The 19173-nt window shown below is 32.4% G+C and overlaps 1 protein-coding gene across 1 annotated transcript; it reads right to left on the bottom strand.

Moving 5' to 3' along the window:
* Positions 1-4645: 4645 nt before the first annotated feature.
* LOC115969538 (lupeol synthase) lies at positions 4646-16691 on the bottom strand. Its single transcript, XM_031089209.1, has 19 exons — positions 16619-16691; positions 15920-16141; positions 10512-10697; positions 10035-10124; positions 9105-9302; positions 8818-8902; positions 8519-8685; positions 8210-8398; positions 7992-8105; positions 7717-7836; positions 7519-7641; positions 7328-7426; positions 7115-7171; positions 6917-6963; positions 6690-6833; positions 6286-6463; positions 6079-6159; positions 5534-5617; positions 4646-5386 (listed from the first exon to the last, which is right to left on the bottom strand). Exons 2-19 carry the CDS (start codon positions 16112-16114, stop codon positions 5276-5278), a joined length of 2268 nt encoding a protein of 755 aa, XP_030945069.1. The 5' UTR covers positions 16115-16141; positions 16619-16691; the 3' UTR covers positions 4646-5275.
* Between the last annotated feature and the right edge of the window lie 2482 nt (positions 16692-19173).

Raw genomic sequence — 19173 nt, 5'->3', positions numbered from 1 at the left:
TTGAGCTCTATGCTAAAAGGTTAATGTGGGTACCTAAGGCATGTTTAGGCATGCTTGGCAACGTCCTAGGCATGCAAGCAACGTCCTTGGCCGTCTTCGGCATGCTTTGCAACGTTCTCGGCATGCTTTGCAACGTTCTCGGCATGCTTGCAACGTCCTTTTCTACCTTATAAGCATTGACGTGAAGGAGTAGTGTACCACTACTTCTTGCATGCTTTGCAAAGTCCTAGTCGTCCCACATCGAATAGAAATCCCCCCCATTTTCTACCTTATAAGCATTGACGCGAAGGAGTAGTGTACCACTACTTCTTTAAAGAAGTAGTGGTACACTACTCCTTCGCGTCAATGCTTATAAGGTAGAAAGTGGGGGGGATTTCTATTCGATGTGGGACGACTAGGACTTTGTAAAGCATGCCGAGGTCGGCCAAGGACGTTGCAAGCATGCCGAGGACGTTGCAAAGCATGCCGAGGACGTTGCAAAAAGAAGTAGTGGTACACTACTCCCTTGCGTTAATGCTTATAAGGTAGAAAGTGGGGGGGGGGTTTCTATTCGATATGGGACGACTAGGACTTTGCAAAGCATGCCGAGGTCGGCCACGGACGTTGCAAGCATGCCGAGGACGGCCTAGGACGTTGCCAAGCATGCTTAAGCATGCCTTAGGTACCCATAATTAATGTTTTGAGACTCGGGTTGCAAAATATTTTAATGCTCCTATAAGGCTTGCTTTTTCTTTTCTTTTTTTTTTTCTTCAGAAAGATGTTTATGAATGCATGTGTAGTTCTTTTCTGGCTGCAGTTATATGGTGGTTACTTTATTCAGCCTATTCTCTTCTATTAATATTTCCTGAATGTTGGTTGAAATTGGATTCTCATTGTTTTGCACACAGGGATTTGGCATTTTGTTATCTTGGTTATTAATTAAAACAACGAGAACAGATTGAATAAATAACCATTTTTATATATCTAAAAATTGAAGCGTAGCATTTATTGTTGCTATGCTCATGTTGAGCCATGTCAGCAGCCAAGTTATCCACTTAATTTTTATATTTTTTTCTTTATTTAAACTGTTCTTCCCCTCTATTCTCCAAAAAAAAAAAAAAAAAAAAAAAACTCTTCTTTTCCCTATTAATTTACATCTATTGTTACATTTTTTCCAACATTTTCCCTTCCTTTTTTGTCTCTTTATCTCCCCACTACTCTCAATTTTTCCGTTATACTTTCTTTCTGTTTCTTATATTTGACTCTTCTTCTCCCTATTTCATTTTGTATAAATTTGATATCATTTTCCTCATTCAATCCATATTCCCCCCCCCCCCCCCACAAAACTGTGAGTACTCTCTCTCTAGATTTTTGTTCTTTCTTATACCTCTAATTAAGGTTTATGAGTCTTTTTTCTTTCTTTTTTAATATGTGTTTTGGTATTGTGTTTTTTTTTTCCCTTTCTAATTTCATATTAGAAAGTCTTCTCTTTCCCTTTTATAACTTTGGTTGAATTTTGGTTTGGATTAATACTTAGTTTCTTTTAAAAATAGGAATTTGAATATGCCTACCAATTGTTTGAGTAATAAATTATTATAAAGTCTATTTTTTATTCCTTTAGTTTCATTTTAATTTTGGCTAAGATAGCATTGTAATTTTGTGAAGAGTTTTAATTATTATGATAATATCCTTATTGTTGCTACGCTCTTATTGAGCCATATTAGCAGCCACGTCACTTATTTTATATATTTTCTTTTCTCTATTTAAACTTTTCTTCCCCCCTATTCTCAAAAAAAAAAAAAAAAAAAAAAAAAAAAACTCTTCTTCTCTCTATTAATTCGTACCTACTGTTACTTTTTTTTCCAACCTCTTCCCTTTCTTTTTTTCTCTTTACCTCCCCACTACTCTCAACTTTACAGTTACACTTTCTTTCTGTTTCTTATATTTTGACTCTTATTCTCCCCATTTCTTTTTGTATAAATTTGATATCATTTTCCTCATTCAACCTATATTTTAAAAATAATTTAAAACAAATTTGAATTCTATACAAATTAAAAGTCTGTTATAAAAAATTTCTAAACTTAAATCCCACACAACCCACGCCTTTTTTTTTTTTTTTTTTCCCCTTCAAGTTGCATTATTTAACAATAATTTAAAACAAATTTATATTCTATTCAAACCAAAATTCTATTATAAAAAATTTCTAAACTTAAATCCCATACAACCAACACTTTTGTTTTTGTTTTTTTTCCCCCTCAAGTTGCATGTTATTAAATTAACATTTTATTAGGATATTAAGCTACAAAGCTCTTGACTAAGGCATAAGATTTAACAATAATTTAATTTAGATAAAGCTTTATCATCTAAGTTTTAGAAATTTAAATTCTACTCCAACTAAAAGTTTATTATCAAAAATTTCAGAATTTTGTATATATTCAGCCATGATTTTTCAATACAATCTCTCTTAACCAATAAATCATCCCTATAATTAAATCTCACACTCAATATACCCCACGTTGTTGTATTTTTTTTTTCTTCCTCAAAATGCAACTTACTCTTATGTTTTAATCTAATAAATTCATCTTACTTATTGTTCTTTGCTTCTGAATTTGCGTGTTGGATATTATACCAAAGTAAATTTACTATAGAGAAGCAAAACAATGGACATCCATTTAAGTTCTTAGTTCTCTTATGTAAATTTTTATTTATTTTTTTATATTCTCAATTTTTGAACTTTTTGTGTATGTTTTGATTTTTAGTTTTGGTTATTGTATTTAATTTATGAGTGTGTTGCAGTTTTCCAAATAGATTATCACTACCTATAATGAAAAAGATTATCACTAGGAAAAATCGGTATTGAGGAACTATTTTGTTTATTATTGTTTGTGCTAACTATGGCATAAAATAAACATAACCCAAATAGGAATGATCAAACTCATTCCATATCTCATATTAAGAAATTTAACACCAAGCACACAAAGAGAATTTTGATATAAAAATAGATAAACACTGATAAAGTCTAAACTCTAAACAATCAAAACTTAAAGATATTTTTTTTAATAAAATTATTTAATTGTTTAATAATTTATTATTACTATTTATTTAATAATTTAGTTTTAATTATTTTAAAATTTTTGAGCTTACATATAAATTTTCATCAATTTAGTTTTAATTATTTTAAAATTTTTGAGCTTACATATAAATTTTCATCAAGCCGTGCATTGCATGGGAATAATATTAGTAACTAAATGAGTTTGGGAAGATACATTTCTCTTAAATTTTACCTAAAATTATGTAATTTGGCAAAACTAGCCGTGTGTAGATAAATAAACTTTTCTTTTGTTGATAAATGTAGATAAAGAAACTTTGGTTTGTGATTTAGTATTATATTTTGGCAGATTTTGATTTAGCGTGCTATTGACTAATATTTTATTTGTAATAATGTGATGTGGCATCTTATTATTGAATGGTGTAAAAGTTGACTGATTTGGATTTTTCCTTTTTGGATATATATATATATATATATATATATTTTGGGGGTGGAAGTTCAATTTGCTTGAGAAAATCCACGCAAAGTGTAAAGCTGTTGGAAATCCAACATTAGTTCAAAATTGCCCTATTGACTACCATATATTTGTTAGAGGCATTAATTCGGGATAGCGTACTGCGTCAAGGTAGGAATATTTGACTAAATGACTCAACTAAAACCCAATCATGTTAATAATAGTTTCATAACCCATCAACCTTAATACAACCTATCATTGAAGCGGGTTGACATTACACGACACAAGTGACACACTTAATAAATGGATCGTGTTGGGCTTACACAAATGTGACACGAACCATTTCAACCCGCTTAATATTAAGCAGGTTGGTTTGACACAAATTCAATCCATTTAACCCGCTTCAAAAAGCATATGATTAATATTGTTATAAATTTAATACAAACTCATAACATCAAAATAACTATAAGGCAGATAAATCAAAAGTTAATAATAACATCAAATACTTAAAACACATCTTCCAAAAGTTCAAAATAACATCAAAGCACTATTTTAAAAATTGGACCAACTAGTTCAACTAGTTGAATTGGACACTAGGCATGGAACTGGTCCAGTAAAAACCGGAAAAATCGGCAAAAAACCGATAAAAACTGGTCAAGAACTCGAAAAAACTGAAAACTGGTCCCTTTTCCGGTTTTTTGACTAGTTTGGTTTTTAAAACCATGCATCAAGTACTTAATAAATATTTTCAAGCTTTAGAAAACTGGTGGCATTGAAAAAGACTTACAAGCTTTCTAATGATACCATAATCATCTAAAATGGAAGTTTGGAATACTCTCAATCTTCAGCACGGTATTAACGATTTTGGTAGGAAATCTCTTATGGTTATGGAAAATTTGAATTTCTTATGAAATTTGAAAAATTCACTAAACGTCCCCAAACAAGTATTTGCAATATATAAATGTGCAAAGATGACGACTAGGAATTCTTATGTCTAGCTTAGAGAGAAAAGGGTTCACAACTTAAGTTGGTTACCCATCAAACAAGCTTTTACATTTGGTGAGCTATACAACTGTGAGACCCACATATTATGAGAGGGAAGCTTTATAACCCGCCTCCTAAAATAATTGAGAGAGAGAGAGGGAGAGAGAGAGAGAGAGATGAAAGTTAAAAAGCCTCTATCCTTATATATTTGTTTATACATTTCTTACTAAAGTATACACACTACACGGTATGTGGCACTTGCACATATAGCATACACAAATATTACATTTCCTTTTAGGTAAGTCCACAAATACATCCTTACACAAACTAAATGGACATTTTTTTTTTTTGGGTAGTAGAGTGAAACTATTTGTCTCACAAAAAAACTACTTTTTATTTTGGTTAAAAAAAAATGGGTAGAGGGGGGTGACTAGTGTGGCTTCCCTTCGTACTTGGGCATGAGCATAGTAGCACCCTATCCGCTCCCGGGTGAGACTCCATACTTCGGGTTTGTGAGAAACTCACTTATTATTCTTTGGACCATTTGGGATAGAGATGGGATATAAGGAGCACCAACACACAGCTAATTATTTGAGGCTCGAACTTAAGTCCTGAGACTTGATGGCCCGGTATCTTACCAACTAGGCCACCCGAATGTTGGTACAAAAAAAAAGAACTACATTATGACAATTTTACATCTTTCAAGTAGTATATAGTTATCTATATTTCTTGCTTATGTGGAAGTTGTACATATATTGGAGATTGGTGGTGAACTTCAATATGCAATCCTTTGTTTGTGCATTCAGGTTTTATGCAAATAGAACTCGCCTCCGATATTCTCCAAGAGCCCATATGGGAAAAATGTTTCTATATGATGAGTAGTTTAGTGTACAGTTCCTCATAAATACTCCAGTGATTTCCTGTTGCCAATAACCATTAGTTATACTATGCTTCAAAAAAATATCTTGGTATGTAGAAATTATTTTGACAAAAAGAAATGAAAGAACAACACAACTAAGACAGGCACTTATCTAAATGCATTGGATTTTGAATAAACATGGAATTACCTGTTGTGGAAAGTCACCATCTTCCATCTGTGCATTGATCAACACTCTTACTCCACGATGAATTGGTGTTGGATCTATCTTGGCCTAAATTTATAAAAACATTTAGAATTAGTATATGAGATTTGTTTGCACTTCCAAAGCAGTCACTAGAGGCTTACCTTCCAAATTTTGCTATTATCTAATACTTATGGTTCAAAGTTTCTTAAATTTATTTGTTTAGATCTTAATTTTTGTGTTCATATGTATGATATCCTGGATTACGTAAATTGGATTTGAAGTGTATGTTTATTTTAGGTTGAACTGAGCTATATAAGTGATTACAAGGAACCCCCATAGTGAGCTGACTAATGCTTTTGGGGTATAATTGCAGATGCGATTAGCAATTTCCTCAAATCATGACCAATGGTGAATTACTGATTGATATCTTGGATTACTCATTTTCATGACACTTCCCCAACTAATTGCCTACTCTAACTATTGGTGAAACCTAAATCAGCCACGTTAACGTACAACTTACTAAATAATTGAGGAGAAAATGGACTAACCTGCCCAGCATCAATGAGTGATAACAGCGCCCATGCGGTTTGGACCAAATTTGCACAGTTGCCTTCTATATTTGTCCACACCTGTTGCACAAAGAAACTTATTTGAGTTCTCTATTTCCATTTCCCCCCTTCTTTCTTTCTTTCTTTCTTTCTTTCTTTTCTGTTGTAAAGAATAAGTAACATTTAAATCAAAACAAATTTCCATACCTTGTTTTGGCTCGATAGGTAACTCTCTCCCCATCCACCATTAGGTAGTTGCTTTGATAGCAGAAATTCACAAGTTTTGCGCAATGCAGGACAATTTCTATAGTTTCTTCCACAAGCTGCTAATCCTCCTACAGCAAACCATGTACCATAGGTGTAGCAAATCCCCCAATGACCATACCTGCATAAGTATTAATCTTGTGTAAGTATTGATGTTTTCTCCTTTTGGCATCAAGCAAAATAAAACAGAAGAAAAGAGTAAAATTTGGTGCAGTCTCTTACTAATATTATCATAGTTGGCTACTTTTAATTTCTATGTTTAAATGTCAAAAGAAAACTATGTGGCTATAGAGCAGTACTTCCATGGTGTGAATCAAGAATATAAGTGTGTGCAAAAAACATATTACCATGATCCATCAGGTTCTTGTACGTCTTCAATGTATTGAATTGCATTGGAAATGCTACTGTCTATCTCTGTTCTACGGTGCTTGGGATAGAATTTCCTAAAGAGTGCCAAGCCTTGAACCGCTGATGAAGTACATTCTACATACCTATAAAGTGGTTCAATTTTAATGTTAGGAAGATAACATGACCAATTCCATGACAACTATTCTTGTGCTGGAAGATAACTTACTCTCTCTCAATAAGAGTATCTTCAAAGAACTCTGTGGGATTGAATTTCTGCAAAAATAAGATAAAAAAATATGGGAATGATTGGTGAGTTTAAAACAATGGTTTTTTGCCATAAACATGTACAAACCTATCTTACAAGGAAAAGTTGAGATATTGAAACAAGTTGGGAAGAAACTAGTAGGTTTATTGGAGAAGTTACCTCCAACCAACGGTAAGCTCTTTGAGGCTCCCATGCTGGGAAACCACCATTGCTACTCTGTATTTGTATGAAAATAAAGTCAATTATTAAGATGCATTTCAGAATCATTAAACCAAAGAAAGTTAAATAAGTGAAGTGGATAATATAACTCACACAAATCTTGTACTTGATGTAAATTTGTCAAAAAAAAAATCTGCAAGGTTGAATTCTTACTTGTAGAGAAAGAATGACATTCACAGCATCATAGAACCGATCTGTCTCCATTTTTTCGCCAACAAGGTCTTGAGACATTTGTGAGAACAAAAGTGCAACCTAAAAAATAGAAGGTTTTGCCAAAATTCAAAATTTTGCCTTTGAAATAAACCTTGAGAATGTTAGTATAAATGTATTAGAGTTGGCATTACCTTTAGCCCTTCTGCTGTGCAGTCAGAGACTTGCCAACCATGGTCCTGCATTGAGAAAGTCCATGCTCCTTTACTAATGTGTCGGTACATAGCTTTGAAGTCACCAGTAGGGTTTTCTCGGACCTAGAAAAAAACATGATTAAGTTAAGCATTATCTTTCATAGAATCACGTAAGGAGTATTTGATATATATTCTGACCTGTGAAGCCTTGACAAACTCATGTGATTTCCTGAGTGTTGACCCATACTCTTCATTTAGATTACAAGAGAGAATTGCTTGAATAGCAAAGCCCGCATCCCACATCTGACAGCCAAAACTCTACATCGCATAAATCAAGCATCATAAGTAAATGCTTTTTAAGTATATGTGATTGCATTAACATGCTCACATGCTTATGGATGTGCTAATTATGCTTTTTTGCTTTTTCTAGAAAAGTCAAGTAACCGAAAGACACAAGGGAATGGTCATATTACCTGAACTTTCAAGCCATCTTCAGCAACCCAATAGTTATCTGGAAGTCTGGCTAGATGAAGCTTGTATGCCTCTGAATTTGGATCTTCAACCCAACGGGCAAGCAAACATAAAACCTGTAATAAAAGTAACCTTGACAAATTTAGTTCAATGATGACACACCAAATACTTTGATTTTATATTTCTTTCATTCGAATTGAACTACAACACAAGTATTGACCTTTTCTACGCTTCCAATGCAGAGGTATTTGGTGTTCTCATCCTCATAACGTACATGACCAATTGCAGCTTTTATTGCCTTCTCTCTCAACATTGAAAAGGGCCAACGTGTCAGGATAGGCTCGGCTACATGGTGAAGAAAATCCCATAGCATATCTTGCATAAGGGGATGCGGATAGTAGAGATCCTCCTAAATTAGCACATTGTGTAAGTTTTATGTAGGCATCAACTTTGTGAAAATTGCTAATAAGCAGGATATGATATCGATATTTCTAACAAGGAGAAGAAATGCAAAAAGACTTCAAACAACCTTAGCAATTGTACTCCGAGCTTTGTTCCAGTTAATTTGATGGTAAGGCTCATTGTATAACTCTTGTCTTATTGATTGAATCAAGCCAGTGATTGGGCCGACAAACCTCTTTCCATATAAATAAGACATTGGCATGTAAACCAAGCGACAATAGCATAACATTTTGCCTGTATTTCGTATAATGAAGGTCATGACAATCAGATACATGCATGCACTATGCTAACTGCTACATATATTTTTTGAGTGATAAGCATCTTAAAAGGTGTTCTTTTCAACAAAAAGATGTGAGTTGCAAAAACCTGGATGCATAGGGAAGAAATTAGGAAGAATCCAGAATTCTGGAGGCAGTGGATTGCAACCTGACCACTCATATACTCCTAGTACCTATACAAAAGAGGAGGCATTTCAAGTTTACTTACAAAAATAAATAACATTTGGTTGACACAAAATTTGAAAATACATGTTAAGAATATAAAGAACATATAATCAAATTGTGAAATTTTAAATATATTAATTGAATAAAAAGTTATTAAGTGATGTAACATTAACCAAAGCAACATTGGCTAATGGGTTCAATTGGTCATACCGTGACCCAAAACTTTCCCCATGATGGAATTGCTACTAAACTACCATGGTCAAGGATCCATTTCCGTCCTCTAGCCATAGCCATGTCTTCACCATCTTCAGGTCCCTCTCCAAGTAGCCTTAAGGCAATGTAGCTCAAAGCTGTGCCAAACATTGTACTGTGACCTTCAATATGGAAGCCCCAACCTCCATCTTCATTCTGTCCAACAAACAAACGAACATGTATAGTTTAAAATTATGCAAAGTTTTCAGTTTCTTAGGCTTGTTGGCTTGCTGAATATCTACTAACACTGTGTCATGAGTTTATAAAGAAAATAGACAGAATTTTCTTCCAAATCATATTGGAGAAAAATCCACCCAATTCACTAGGTGGAAACCCAAAAGACTTTAGGTGTATATTTTAGTCACATGACTTTAAGTGTCATTATTTTATTTTATTTTTTTAATTTTTAATTTTTTAATTTTTTTTTTTTTTTTTTGACTAATGAGGATGACCAGAGCCTTTTTTGGTAACAGGATGTCCAAACTTTAGGTGTATTTTTAGTCCCCCTCATCTTCAAGGAATTCTTTCCTGTAATTATGTAATGTCACATGATCTAGTTTTTTTTAGTTAATAATCATATGACATGTTTAAATAATTTAATGAATTATATGTTTTATATATGTTACATGATTTTCATATAATGCATTAGAGGAAAACTATTCTATTCCATTATAAAAAAAATATTATATATATAATTTTTTTTCTCTAATTAAATGGGGGATAAAAATGTGATTTCCCTTCTATTAATGAGGGATGCCATTCCCTTTGACCTTTTTTTTTTTGCCCTCTCAAATTAAGGGATATTCCATGTTACCGAATTTATATAGATCCTTTGGAACTATAAGTTATTTGAGCACAAAGTTATTTTCAATAACAACAAAATATTACCTGGTGATTATACAAGTATCGAATTATTTCCTTCTGGTGTGCTGGTGAAAGTATAGCATTGAGACCTCCCGTGATGTACAATGCCATTACCTGCATGGCAATAATTTGAAGTTAAGTTAAATGTAACAAACAAGTCACTGGGTTAATTTTTTCAGTCATCCCCATATATCAAGTCATAAACACAATATATATTTATACACACACGTTTGCTTGTGCGTTTAAGAGCTTGAATTCAAAAAATCAAAAAGTATATGCAAGAAACTGCACCAATCTGATGGGGCTTTTTTTTTTTTTTTTTTTTTTTTTTTTTTTTTTTTTTTTTTAAATTCAAGAAATTGTATCAATCTAACTGGCCTTACGGAATGAACATGATCAAGAAGTGTTACAATTTTAACAACATTTTTATTTTCTTAAGCAAAGGTATAGAGAGAGAGAGAGAGTATGTTTTTTAGAAACAAATGGTTTGAAAATACATACCATGGGTTGAAGGAAAAACAGAGGGCCAGCAGATTCAGCAGGCCAGTGGCCATCATGGGCTTGAATGGATGAAAAAAAGCTCAGTGCTCTTTTCAGAGTAGTTATCACTGCTTCCTCTGTTATCACCTCTGTTTCTTTCACTTGGACTGGTGGTGGAATAGGCCCACATGGGTTCTCCTTTCTAAGCTGAGAGTTTCCATATCAAATAGTTAGACACATGTCCAAGTATAAAAAATGAGACAATAACTCACATATAGGATTTTTAAGCGTACATTTTGGTACACTGAATGAGAATTACGATAGGAATTGTAATTTTTATTACTAGGAATAAAATGTGTTGTAATATAATAACAAAACTTATTCATTAGTTTGATTGTGAGTTATAACATTAGAATGAAACTTAACATTTATTTTAGGAAATTTCTTATCCATATAATTATATCTCCTTAAAAATTGTTATTTTTAAATTTAAGAGAGATATGTGTTATTTTTTATGATTTTTTTTATTTTTATAATAATTAGATGTATATGGAAAGTTTGTTTATTTGGAAATATATTAAGTTTTGAAATTATTGCTCTTACTAAGGAATAACTAATACAACCTTTTAAAGATGAATAATTATTCCTTGTAATAAAAACATAACCAAACTAAAGAATAACTAAACTATAGGAATAACTATTATATTACAGCGCCTATTACAGTCTACCAAACATGCCTTAAGAGTCAAACACAAAGCACTAGTATATGATATGTTCTTAATATTTCCCATTTATTGAAGTCATTTTAGGTGGTCATTGGCATCATCTGGGCTTAGCCTGATGATAAAGCAATTATCATTATGGATACCATTGTCAATTTCTAAAGTTCATAAAAGATAAATGGAGAGAGAGATAATCGAGCATTTACAAGCGAAATGATGTGACATCCATGTGTATTGAGTTCAGGAAATTCTTCTATATCATTTTTGGAAAAAGCCCTATCCTTTATTTACCACAAAAAAAAAAGAAAAGAAAAAAGAAAAAAGCTATACTTACCAAATTTGCACAACAAATTATAAGTGTTTAGTTTTTATTTGTTATAATTTAAACTTACCATTGAAATTACTTTTGTCTCTACCAATAACAATCTGTAATAATCTACCACTTAAATTTGTTATAAAAGTGTTGTAAAAATATCGTAAACATAACATTTCTCTTCTTTATAACTAATTTATGGTAAGAATAATTCCAACCAAATCCATTATTTGAGAAGAATAAATTTTACCACTGAAACCCACCATTCTTTTTTAGTTCATGCTATTATTAGAAATTCCGTATACAAGTTCCATAATTACATAACCCAAAGGTCAAAAAGATTTCGTACTATCTTAGAACAACAGTTTCACACCGAAATATGGTGGAAATTCCTAAGGTTCAAACGCAATTATGCAAAGCAATCAACCAGGAATTCTAGTAGGAAATGTTAATTCACTAGACCATTATTTTTATTTTATTTTATTTCTAATTGACTTCAATTCTATTTATGTGAGGTGCAGTGAATAAAATATCTAATTGTGTGAGGAAATGAATGTGAAAACTCTAGTGGATGGAATTGCAAAAGATGGGTTGTCTCAGCAAGAATAATGGATGTCTCATCTTTATTTCACCTCATCTTTTGATTATACTCCATCGCCACCAAATTTGGGTCATGCATCGGCTTTGCTAATTGATGCCCATTACAGAGTTATCTCTGAACTTGTCCAATTGTCAAATAATACTTAAAAAGATAACGTAGATTTTGTCCACAAATCCAAAAAAGCTAAACCATGAATACAAAATTGTATGCTTCAAAGTTCAAAATGTACAACTCACAATCATTGTGGAACCCAAGGCCATGCTTCGAATCTTTTTTTTTTTTTTAAGCCTTAAGTTACTGAACGGGTATATTTGCTTGTGTATGTTACGATGAGTTTATTTCATTAAATATTTAAAAGTTTATTTAGTTATTGGGTACAAGTACAATTAATTAAACTTAAAAATAAGTTAATCCAAAATGAAAACTAGGAATAAAACTATAAAAGACAGTGAAACCAGTTCTTTTCTAACCAATAAAATTATGAAACCGTGTGGAAACTGACCCCGGGGTCCCCACAAAAGTAAGCAAATTGTGGAATTGCATCTCTCTCATGGGGGAAAAGAAAGAAAAGAAAAAAGAATTGGGTGTATTTTTTTGATTTTTCAATATTCCAGTTCACACTCTCTTTGGCCGTCTTTTTTATTTTTTATATGAACCTCTGTGGCAATTCCAACTTCGGAGAAGAGTTTTTTTTTTTTTGATAGCCAAAGGTTATTAAGTACTATTTAAAGGAAAATAGGAGTGTGTTTCTATGGATAGAAAAATAAAGTCATGAGTTTGACTATGGATGTCCAGTTTGACAAGGCATGTAGGCCTCTCTCTCTCTCTCTCTATGTATATATATATATATATATATATATGTAAATGTTATCATATTTTCCTACCATTCCACCTGTTGTTGTGAAATGCATGGGTTTTTGAGTGTCTTAATTTGAATAAAATGGATTGAAAACGCTACAGATGTGACTACTAAAAAATGACAGATAAAGAACTGTTTTCAGAGTTCTCATCATCTTTAGATGGTTTAGGGTCTTGAGTGGCCCTGTCTATAACATTGCTGCTAATTGGTTAGTCTCTTAATGCGCGAAAGTGATAAAACAATCACTTTCCAATTGAAAATTTGAAACCATGTATCACATCACGTGGTCCACCATTACTACGTGGTAATGGTGGTTTGGAAAATTGTAATATGAAAAGGATATGGTTGGCCCCATCAAGATTTCTTAAATTACTCATTAGAGATTGTACATATGTTACGATACTGATCCTCACAATATATGTGGATTCGTCTTCTCACAATATATGTAGATCTCACGTGTTTGGGATATGTAATAAGACCGTTTTATAAAAAAAAATTTCAACTTATGAGGTGAGTGTCAATTTTATAATTAAAAGTTTTTTATTTTTAAATTTCAATTGTTATGAGTGGGAGAGAGGGATATGGAGTTTAGACCTTGGCTTTTCTCATAGAGAAGATTTGACTGTGCTACTTAATTACTAAATTTTATTAAAGTAATTTGGGAAAATATATTAAAGTATGTAGGCAGTGGTGACTTTAAGAATTTTATTAGGGTTCATTAAGAAATATAAGTCAAAAAAAAATTTAATTAAAATAAAACTTGACTATATTGAGTTACCAACAAAAAAACACACAAATGTATAAAGTTTTACAATTTCTTTCTACGAGTTTTCATATTTTGAATCATTACAAACCCTCTGTATTTCCTAAAAATTAAATTATATAAAGTTATATCATGTTTATACTATACATGCACACATTTACACACATCACAATTCACACAAAAAATATTATTAAAAAAAAGTTCATAATTAGTAGTAAACACACTCACACATATAATATAAATTTATAATGAAATAGACACTCGCAACTCACAAATATTCACTCTTTATTCTTAGAGTTGAAGATATCAAGATAGTCAAATAATTAATTGAGATGAGATGAGATGAAATTCATGAGAAAGAGATCTATATGATCTGTGTTGTTGTTTGATTTTAGAAAGGGCTGATCTGTGTTGTTTTAGTTTTGGGTTGGGTTGGCCTATGTTATTGTTTAGTTTTGAGTTGGACTTATTGGTGATTAGGGTGTGCAAAATTTAAGTCTTGGTGTTCAGAAATATTTTTCAAAGTAAAGTAAGCTAATAATTTTTTTTTTATATATATATAATATTTTTATTTTCAAGTTAGGGAGTTCATTTGAACCCAATGCCACTCCTATATGTAGGCTTGCAATATGTTTAAGCCTCATGAACCATAATATCTCTAATAGAACAGACGACCCATACATAAAAGGGATGGAATTTTTTACTCTTAAAAAATTTTATGGATCCAATTTGGACGTTTTAAATTTGAAGGAACAAAAATATACTGAAAACATATTATTTTTTATTCAATATTGTTGATGTTTGTTTTAAACCAAAAATAGTCTTAGAAAAAAAAAATTTACATAGTCCTAAAGTAGCACTCTGGACTCTCACATAAGGTGAGACCCCTGTGAGAGTCCGAAGCACCATCCCTAAGACAAAATTTGGCAGAACTATTTCTCATTTGAGTGCTACCGTACTACAGTATTCAGATTCCTAGACTTTGACTAGTGGATAGAAGTTGTATGCTCCATCCCAAAAAAAAAAAAAAAAAAACATAAAACAAAAGGGATAGAAGTTGTATGATTATAAATAATAAATGGCTAAGTTAGAAATATCTGCTACCGACAGGGACAGATTGCAGCCTAATTTGTCCTTTTAGCTCATATAGCTAACTTTAATTGACATTTTAACTTGTATGCCGTCTAAATAGCAAAGGGTGTGAAAATATCTTGAATAAAAAAATACCTTTATGCTGATATCCCGTGCAAATTAAAATATTAAACAAGAAATTTGATCACAATTTGGCTTTATGTTTTGAAAGTTTACTATTTACACGTCTGCGTTATATAAAGACCTTAATCTTTATTTATATATTCTAGTAGACACGGTACATAAACCTATATTGAAATCGTGGCTTATAATTTCAATACAAAACTTTTAAAGTCACAATTTCAACATAAAAAAATTGTGTGTATATTTGTGCGTAAAAATCATGTGAAATGAACGCTATCCGATACATAAAGACTTGAACAGTGTAATTGTCGTGTGTTGCACACATCAAATAGACAAAAAGGTTGGAGATGTGTAAAAGGTTTTAAATAACTATTACATATCACCGGATTTTGAATTCTTTTAAAAAAAAAAACATATTTTCGATTTCCAAGGGTCATGTGCATATATTACTTGCCAACAAAAATGGTAACCTGAACTGCTGCACACGATCTATATATGGAAAGATCTTAAGCAAATACTCCAAAGATATCCTAAAAAAGCTAAGGGAACTTGTTATTAATGGACAACCGATAAAATTTATCGCAATCGATTAACTTTTTGTAGAGAATCGAGCTATTTTTAATTTGATAAAGATGAGACCCTTTGAAAACATTTTCAACGAGTGCACAAAGTAACCCATTAATGAAGTCAAACGTGAGATTTGTCTCGCTATGTTGTGCTTGTGTGCATACCTACGTACAAAACTTAAATGAGTCGAAAGGCACATCAATGCTTACACTGATAAGAAAACAAGGAGAGAGATTGAAAAGAAAAGATCAAAAGCCAGCAGTCTAATCTATATAGCTGGTTGACTAGTCTATGATGCTTGTAGACTAATGAACATGAATTTTTTCAGAAAAGATATGAGAGAAAAAACACACACATGTGTATATTCACACATATATGGACATAGTTACCTGCATCCTCATCAAAAGATCAGCACTTTGTTTCTTATGAAACCGGTTTTTCTTAAACTCCTCACGCATTCTTTCAACTTCAGCACGCTCTTCTGGAGTACCGGCATCGGGGTCGAATTCCCAGTGTTGCCGCCCAATGAAATTGTTCAGACTCACCAAATCTGGCCCTCCTTCGGCTATCTTCAGCTTCCACATCCTCTAAATATGTAATGAATACAAGTCCTACAGTCATGAGACAAGTTAATATGATCATTAGCCTAATAATATTTCAAATGAACCAAACCCAACTATGTACACACACAGAGAGAGAGAGAGAGAGACTATCATAGCTGGTATGAAACTTTGTATAATATAAATCATAGCCAACCACAACATATTTCTTAGTACATATATATATATATATATATGTACAAATTATAATCGTATCTAAGAACACACCATGATATAAATTCTGAAAAATTAAAACTATATCGCAAAGAAAAATGTATAAAAACGGGGTTACGTCTTAGGACAACTTTCTTTTTATTTTTTCGGAGGAGGAGTTAGGACAACGTCAATATAACATGCTTTGCAGCAAGATCATTTTCTGCTACTAATACTAGTCTGTATAGAAAGAGATCAAGATCATTTGCATGAGAAAATTGGAGATTGTAGAGCTGGGAAATGAAGAAAAGAGGAGGAAGAATACTTGAATGATACCTTTAGAAAATTGTGTTTCTTCCTTAGTGAGGTACCAAGTCCAAGTGGCTGGCACGCTCAGAGAACAATTTTCTTAGGGTGATGTTTGTGGTTGTGACTCTTGACCTTTAAATAGGAAAGATACAAAGAGGGAGAAGAATGAGGTAGGTAGAAGTTGATCGTCGCAAGCAATTAAGTCATAATGTATACTTGACGCTTCCCACTATAATACTCTGAAAGGAAATTATTGTGTACTCATAGAATATCATAAATGTGTATTTTTTCTCTCACATGAATAGTGAGTCTCATTAATTAAATTCATGGTGGGACCTACTATTTATGTGAAAGAAGGGAGTACGTATTTATGATACTCCAGGAATACCTAATAATTTTCCTACTCCTAGAAGCAAAACCTAGATTACAATAGGAAAATGCTAAAATAATCACTTTCACAAAATATTTATTGGTTTTCATATAAATTCATCATTAATATTACTTTTTTATTTATCAATAATCACTTACAAAATTAGCAGTTTATAAAATATTTTATAAAATAGTTTGTATCTTTAACATTATTCAAATATTTAATCCCGTTATAAGTTATAAATGGTAAATAATAATACAATATTAATTAATTGCAAAATTAAATAACAACTAATAAAAATTTGTCAACCCAACTTCTAAGAAAAATACGGTAATAATTGTTGCGTGCACATCACTATTCAAATAACAGCGTGCGTGGAAGGGAGAGGACAAGCTTGATCCTTAATAAAATTGAAAAGTAGACCACCTTGGCAAAAAAATTCCAGGTAAAAAATAAGTAGAATACTAGCCTATTTTATAATATAATCTTTTTTTCTTTGATCACTTCAATTTTAATAAACTTATATAATGGACTATCATTACATGTATGTGCGTAGGTGCTCATTTTTTAGTGTTAACGTGTATTAGGGTATGTGGGATATTGCAATGTAGTGACTACGATGTTGGGTTTAGAAAATTGTATTTAAAATAATATTATAATATTATTAATTCATAATAATTTTTTTCAAAAACTATTATTAATTCACTTAAAAGAAAGCAAGAACTAGGTTTATGCTAATTTTGTATACTAATAATAATTTAAAGTCGTGCTAAGTGCAACAGCACAGTTATTTCTCATGCATATTGTTGGTGTTGGCCTGGTCAATTCTTTCACACCAAATCATTTGTGCGAATGCAGCATGTTCCCACGGGTCAAATTAGATTAGCTATTTTGTCTGTTCCCACTTTTACCAGCCTCTTGCCTTTGTCCTACACATTAATAATTTTAGTTCCATACTACACTTTGTCACAATTGTTTTGTGAGAAAGTGAACAGTAAAGATAAAATAATAGATTCATCAGTTCCATGTAATAATGATAATTATAGACGATTGCAGTTTGTTACATAAGATAGTTGTGACAAAACACGTGATACAAACATAAAAGTTCAAATAGTGTATAAAACACTCTCGAATGTTTAGACCCCCAATTACAAAATAACCAATTCAAGCTTTATAACAAATACTAAGTGTGCGGAAAATGAACATAAGCTATAAATAGAATTGGTAAACAATCTAAACCAATTAAAATCACATCCACAACAGAAAATAAAAGGCAAAAATTAAGGGAAGAGAGATGCAAACGCAAGGACGAAGAGGAAACCGAATCCCTCGGCGTAAAACCTCTCTGCCGCCCTCCAAGTGGTTAATAATCCACTAGAAAATGTAGTTGGGATACATGAACAGTAATAGACCCTCCAAGCCTAATCTACCCGATGTACCTAAACCCTTCAAGCTTCTTGCTCCAATAAGGTTGCGCCGAACCTTTTTCTTTTCTAACTTACCAGATTCCGCTATAATCCATAACATCCGCCATCCTTGGCATCTTCCAATACTTCCCAAAGCTCCAAAAACACTCAACACTCTAAATAGGTGTGGGTAGTGTTTGGATAGAAATCTCCTCTCAATAGGTATGACAATGAGAGAGGGAATGAGAAGAGATTACAAAAATTTCTCTCTAAGAATGAGTAGCTCTCTCTAATTGGGTGGGTGTTTTTAAGAAACCCCACTTAGGATTTTTCTTTTTAAATAGCCACACATATTTTGTGGCAATAAGGGGTATTTATACTGGTGTGAGAATGGAATGCGAAAAGTCAGATTTTCCAAAACAGGGTTAGTTGGCAACTTGATCTCGCGACTTGACTAAGTCGCGAGTTCAAGTCGCGAGCTAACTGAATGGCCCGTCTAGACTTTTGTCTTGTAATGCTCCAGGTGGCATGATTGTTCAGCTCCCCTGCATGCTCTGCGCGTGTGCAACTTTTGGCGGCTTGCAAGCCGCGAGCCTCCCGCGAGATCCAACCGTGAGTCTCTACTTAGCTGCACATTCTTGAGCATTTCTTCATACTCTCTCACACACTACCCTTACATGATTCCCACCTAAATACAGGGTTTCTAAGTGCTGTATTACAAGCAAATTTGTCATGAAATAAAAGCCAACACATGGTTGATTAAACTCAACCTTACTATCTCCCCCTTTAGCTATTCCGTCACAAAA

Source organism: Quercus lobata, chromosome 11 (assembly GCF_001633185.2).
Source record: "Quercus lobata isolate SW786 chromosome 11, ValleyOak3.0 Primary Assembly, whole genome shotgun sequence".
NCBI classification, from domain to species: domain Eukaryota; kingdom Viridiplantae; phylum Streptophyta; class Magnoliopsida; order Fagales; family Fagaceae; genus Quercus; species Quercus lobata.
This window is presented reverse-complemented; position numbering and strand designations above follow the sequence as displayed.